At 53.1% G+C, this 6,603-nt stretch overlaps 1 protein-coding gene across 1 annotated transcript in view; it reads right to left on the reverse strand.

The window, feature by feature from the left end:
• The window catches only part of PLEKHA6 (pleckstrin homology domain containing, family A member 6), a 134,127-nt gene extending 128,209 nt beyond the window's left edge, over positions 1 to 5,918 (reverse strand). Inside the window, exons 1-3 of the mRNA XM_010854252.1 lie at positions 5,885 to 5,918; positions 3,718 to 3,794; positions 454 to 511 (exon numbers count right to left, since the gene is read on the reverse strand). Coding sequence (XP_010852554.1) covers positions 454 to 491 — 38 coding nt within the window. The 5' untranslated portion in view covers positions 492 to 511; positions 3,718 to 3,794; positions 5,885 to 5,918. The remainder of the gene's footprint in view (positions 1 to 453; positions 512 to 3,717; positions 3,795 to 5,884) is intronic.
• Between the last annotated feature and the right edge of the window lie 685 nt (positions 5,919 to 6,603).

Here is a 6,603-nt window from a genome sequence, read left to right on the forward strand (position 1 = left end):
TCACCCCTTCCCTCCCTCTCACCTCTGCTTCCCGCCTCTCCTGACAACCGTGCTCCTTCCTCTAACCCTTTGATCCAAGTGTCTAGAAGAGTTTCTCTCCTCTGCTCTGTTGGGCCATGTCCCTCCCACCCACACAGCCCAGCCCAGCGTTCCATTCATCACCCAGCCCCACCCCGCCACCCCAGAGAACTTCCTGTGATTGACACGAGCTCTCCTGGGCACACACACACACACACATGCACATGCGCACACCCTGGGCTTTATCTGCAAAGCTTCACACACACACGCCCTGGGCTTTATCTTTAACTTGGAACCCGTGACACCTCCTGGCCATTCACAGACCCCAGCAAGGCCTCCAGGAAGACCCTTTAACTGTCTCTCCGCCCAAGGAGGTATCAGGCACAAGGACAAAAGTAGAACCCCAAGACTGGAAAGAAACTCCATCTTACTCACTTGATGAAATACACAGCTCCTTCCTGGGTAGAATCCATCTCCCAGCCCTTGGGCAAACCTGTGAGGAAGCAAAATCACAAAATCACCCTCTCTTCCGCAAGCCCAATCTGCACTCAGGAGGGATGGAGACTCGGAGAAGCAGGGCAATTCACAGATACGCCAGCAGTGGTCAAACCAACAATCTCACCCTTTTCTGTCCTTATCAGTCTGTGCTCCAGCAAACAGTAAGAGAGGTAGCAGTGGAGGAGATGCCCCCCATCAGAGAGCAGTGAAGCAACAAAACAGATCACTCCTTTGCAGCCTTCGCTCATTCATTCAACAAACAGTTACTGCGCATCTGTTCTGGCCAGGCCCTGTGCCAGCCCCCAGGGATGTAGCAGTGAATGCACAGATGACCGCCCTAGAAGGTCCTCAGGATCATCCCTGCTTATATGACAGGAGCAGAAGCTGGAGCCACGGCGAGTCACTGGCCCCAGATCTCATGGATAATTAGCACTTAAGATAAGACCACGACTCAAGTCTCCAAGGGCTTTCCCAGATGGTGCTAGTGGTAAAGAACCCGCCTGCTGATGCAAGAGATGCAGGTTCAATCCCTGGGTCGGGAAGATCCCCTGGAGGAGAAATGGCAACCCACTCCAGTATTCTTGCCTGGGAAGTCCCATGGACAGAGGAGCCTGGCGGGTGGCAGGCTACAGTCTATGTGGTTGCAAGGAGCTGGACACAACAGAAGCGACTTAGTACGCACGCACAAGTCTTCAGATCCCAGGCCACTGTCATTAGCTCTGCTTCTGAATAAGACACCACAGACCTGGGAAATCAGTCCCAGAAAAAAATGAGGCTTTTTTTTTTTTTTTTTTTTTTTAACAGCACCTCTGAAAACAATTTATCCATGAAAATGCTTAGAATGGAGAATCACTGACTTGCAAAATGAAAGAGGACTGAGTAGCCAAGGAAGCTGATCTTGGCTCTGAGGCATCTAGGCAGTCCTCCAGGCAGGCGCAGCCCCTGCTGCACAGCTCCAGAGACTCCGCGTCTCCTTCTCCACAGGGCGCTCCGGGAGCCTCTGGCTCTGCCGCCCCCCCAAAACAGTCACCCTGGCCGAGTCCTGCCTCTCAAACAGGCCGCCTCCAACGGCGGCAGAGGAGGACAAGCTTTCCGGGAGTCCGAGGGAATCCAGCATGAGGTGGAGGCAGGCAGGGCACCGCTGCAAGAGCCCTGTGGCTGACACATTAGGAAACGGGCACAGATTTTCTCAACCTGCCTGTGTAAGAGGTTTTATAAACTATGGCTACTCAGTGCTGGTCTGCACCTCTCCTGCCCTGTTCCCAGCTGCCCTCAGACACAAGCTGCTGGACAGTGGGGCCTGGGCTGGACAGAGTGCTGGCCTCAGCTACTCACTGTTCTCTTCACTCACTGCCGGGTATCAAGGCTCTGCATTTCCATAGCTGCTGCTGATGGAGATGCCGATGCTTCAGTGCAGCGGGGCAGCCCACCTCCCTCTCAGGACATGGTCCACAGAAATCACACCACCGGCCACTGCTTAGTGAGAGCCTCTCTCCTCTAAGGCACGCGGTTTACCCCTGCGAGCATATTCAGTCTGCACAGCAACATTACACAACAGGCATCAGCCCAAGCATTTGTACAGATGAGGAAACTGAGGCCCAGAGAGCTCAATCGACTTGCCAGAGGTCACACAGGAAGTGTCTGGGCCAGGACAGGAGTCTGGTCGCCTACGTGCAAAGCTCACATTCTTTCCTCTGTGTTGCCCCATAAATGCTACTTGTTCCCCTCTGTCCCTGCGCGAGGATGCTCCCATTCAGAAGGGCGTGGGTTGGCAGCCTCCCCGTGTAGAAGGATCCCCATTGGGTCAGAATCATAAATAATCCTGCCACTGTGATGTGCCTGGGAAAGAGGCCAGCGTGGATTATGTCCCCTGCCTTTTCCAGCAACTTCCCTGCACACTGCCCTCTCTGCCCAGGCAACACCAAGAGTGCTTATATTCCTGTCCAGGCGGAGTGCCCACTAAGGCAGCTGCCCTTCCAGCAAGCTTCAGGGGCATCTTAACCCTTTCCCAACCTTGGACAACCAGTTGGCTGCAGCCAAAAACGACAGGATTGGCTCACAGGCTTGTATTCATCCTCTGGCCTTACCTAGGGCCACGGTAAGATGGACAGACTCCAGCTGAAAACAGTCAAAACGTGGAAGGTGGCACCACCAACCCAGAGGAAGACAGCCGCAGCCTTGGGGTCATGAGGCTTTGCTTCAAGTTGAAAGTACAATGACGACAAAAACCATAAAAGTCACCTCTGTTGATGGTGACTCTCTTGCATAATCGGTGCTACAACGTTTTGAGGTTCATAATCCTATCCCCATGTTACAAAGAAGCTAAGTCCCAGAAGAACTACCCACTTGCTCAAAGCCACACTAGTAAAAACTCAAGCCAAGATTTGAGCTCAGGTCTCTCTGTCTCTAGAACTTGCGCATTTGACTCCGATGCTTCTTTGCTTATTAGCTAAGTGGCCTTGAGCCAGGCCCTTTCTCTCTGCTTTAAAATGAAGGAGTCAGACTCCATGATCCCTGAAGTCCTTTTTGGCTCTAGGACCAAAATAAGTCCAGTTCCGAAATGAAAAGAAAGCAGGCTCTGGGCAAGTCAGCACCTGACCTGCACATCCGGCAGTGCTCCTGTGCCCCAAGAATGACCAGGACTCTGTGTGGCTGGGTGAAGGGCTGGGAGGCCATCTGTGTGGCTGGGTGAAGGGCTGGGAGGCCAGCGAGGGGCGGGGGTGGGGTGAGGGGGTCCAACATTGTCGATCCCGCCCCTCCCCTATGGTCCACGGCAGTATCCTGAAGAAGGTGGTGGGCTGTTCACTTGAAACACCCCAGGCCTTATGATTCTTGGTGTCTCCACCTCTTCAATTTAGAATGAAACCATCTTGGCTCGGATGGGGCCCATCTTTCCTGCTAGCCTGGGAGGGCGCTCTCAGGGTGGAGGGGGTTTTCCAACTGGGCAGAGGGATAAGCAAACTCTTCATCCTCAGAGGTCAGTCCCAGTCACTGAGCACAGGACTGGAAGCTCGAAAAGACCTCAAGGTGAGCATCAAGCCTCCTGCCCTCATCTGCCCAGTGGTGGGTCAATGCTTAGCTGAGTCCATACGAAGAGAAAGGAAAATTCCAGAAGCAAAGTCAGGGTAGCGGGTTCCCACAGCCACCACAGGGCATCCCCGCCTCACGGCTTGCAAAGGCAGGGAGGGACGAGCTCCTTACCTGGACAGGAGGAGTGTCCGCTCTGGATGGGCAATGCTGTTCCAGGATGCACCCAGCAGGTTGACTTCTCCTCATCACTAGAAGACCAAAGCGAACATGTCAGAGGTCACAGAGGCTTCCCTGCGCAGGACACCCATCACCACCGTCATATCAGTACTGACTGTCCAACCCCAGACACCAGGCTGCCTTTGCTCACGCACACACGCAGAACATTTACTGAGCAGACTCAGGGTGCAGAGATGAAGAATCCCAGATCCCTGACCTCAGAGGATGCACTGCTTTTGTATAACCCACCTGGGAGACAGATGTGTAAAAAGATATCTGGAATATGAGGTGATAGGAGCCACACAGAGAGAACACTACAAGTCAGAGGGGGGAGCACTCCCTGCACGGGGTTAGGGAAGGGCAGCAGCATGGTGGCATCATGAAGGAGGCGACATTCGAGGTGACCAGTGAAGCCGCACGAGACGCACACAGAAGGCTCTTCACTGCAGCTTCGCAACGGACAAGAGAAGAGGAGGCTGCGAGGGTCGGCAGTCCTCAAGTGTCTGCCGGGCTGCGCACCACCATCCACAACGCTCCCTCACAGCAGGAGCTCTGCAGATTACACACCTGCGGTTCCGCGAGGCTAAGTAAGTCCCCCAAAGTCAGAATCAGTAGGTGATGAAGCCAGGACCCAGGCCCAGACGTGCCCCCTTGTTACCCAAGCTCTTTCGAGCACCTCACTCCCAGCAAGGTAGCTCCCCGTGTAGATCCTCTGGTCTCCAGATGCCACGGCAGGGGGGTCCACCCACCTTTCTCAGCTCCCTGCCAACCAAGGACACTGATACTTCCTGAGCCCGAGGTATGCACAGGGCAGGACCCCCGGACCACCCTATCTCCCAGGCTTTAGACTAGGGGTCTCAGAGCCCAGAACAGGATCCACTCAGTAATTAATACCTTAATATATAATATAATTATATAGTATAATGGAATGCACTAAGGAAGTGCCACTAAATTTCTACTAGAGTAAGATACAATAAACTGCACATAAAGTGTACAGTGTAATGTTTTGACAGATGTGTACACACTTGTGAAACTACCCCGAAATCAAGATGTGAGCCCCCATATCCTCTCTGTGCCCCTTTGTAATTCCCATCTCCTACCCACTGGTTCTCACTGTCCCCCCCGTCCCCAGCAGCCACTGGTACATTTCCTGTTACCATAGATTCACTGGCGCTTTCTAGAGTTCCCAGGGTGTCACACATGTGGAATCACACAGACAAGCCCTCTCTGTCTGCCTTCTCTCCTTCTTGTCTCTCTCCCACCTGCTGGTTCGGGTCAGTAGCTCCTCCCACTGCAGGACACGCAGGTGTGTCCCCCCTCCCCGCTGATGAACACCGAGGGTGTTTCCAGGTCGGGCCATTACAAATAAAGCTACTTGGAACACTCGTGTCCAGGTCTTCGCGTGGACTCCTGCTTCCTCTCCCTCAACTCCACTGCATTTCCTCTGAGTTTCTTTAACACCAGCTGCAGGAAGAGCATTCCCAGGTGCCTAGGAAACCAAGTCACGGGACCTGGAGCCATGCGCATCATGGCAGAGGGCCTGTGGCCTGGGCTGTGGTCCTGCAACAGGGGGCGAGGGAGCAGAGCCAGGGACACTCAGCCCTTCCCCTCCCCTGCGGCCTGCGAGACCTCCGGCCCTCGCTCCCCGGACCACACGTGTCTCTACCCCTCAGACAGTCGCAGGGTCACGGAGGGGGCACACCCAGCACTCCCCACATCCTCTCCCACATCCTCCCCCACCCTGTCAGCTCCCTGAACAGTGCAGCCACAGGTTGTTCCCACCCTGCCCCTGGGCTAGTGGGGAAACTGTGGAACCAGAAGGACCGCGCTCATTGCAAACCCACCAGCTAGAATCTTCTTCAGGGACCCCAATCCGCTGACCCTTGCTGAGTGTTTCCAAGGCTTTCCCACCAACCTCAGGTCCCAGGATGCTGGCAAGTCCCAGGCCCGCCTTCCTCCCATCCCTCTCCCTCACTCTCAGTGGATAATCTCATCCCTCAACTCAACAGAAATAGAAACCACAAAGCAGAAGCAACCTCCCCCCAACACTTATACGTATCTCCTCTTGTCTTATAAGGAGCACATCAAGGCTGTATATCGTCACCCTGCTTATGTAACTTACATGCAGAGTACATCATGAGAAACGCTGGGCTGGAGGAAGCACAAGCTGGAATCAAGATTGCCGGGAGAAACATCAATAACCTTAGATACGCAGATGATACCACCCTTATGGCAGAAAGTGAAGAGGAACTAAAGAGCCTCTTGATGAAAGTGAAAGAGGAAAGTGAAAAAGTTGGCTTAAAGCTCAACATTCAGAAAACTAAGATCATGGCATCTGGTCCCATCACTTCATGGCAAATAGATGGGGATACAGTGGAAACAGTGACAGACTTTATTTTTCTGGGCTTCAAAATCACTGCAGATGGTGATTGCAGCCATGAAATGAAAAGATGCTTACTCCTTGGAAGGAAGGTTATGACCAACCTAGACAGCATAATAAAAAGCAGAGAGATTACTTTGTCAACAAAGGTCCATCTGGTCAAGGCTATGGTTTTTCCAGTGGTCATGTATGGATGTGAGAGTTGGACTATAAAGAAAGCTGAGCACCGAAGAATTGATGCTTTTGAACTGTGGTGTTGGAGAAGACTCTTGAGAGTCCCTTGGACAGCAAAGACATCCAACCAGTCCATCCTAAAGGAAATCAGTCCTGAATACTCATTGAAAGGACTGATGTTGAAGCTGAAACTCCAATACTTTGGCCACCTGATGCAAAGAGCTGACTCATTTGAAAAGACCCTGATGCTGGGAAAGATTGAGGGCAGGAGGAGGAGGGGATGACAG

The sequence above is a fragment of the Bison bison genome, unplaced genomic scaffold (assembly GCF_000754665.1).
Source record: "Bison bison bison isolate TAMUID 2011002044 unplaced genomic scaffold, Bison_UMD1.0 scf7180017864338, whole genome shotgun sequence".
Taxonomy (NCBI): Eukaryota; Metazoa; Chordata; class Mammalia; order Artiodactyla; family Bovidae; genus Bison; species Bison bison.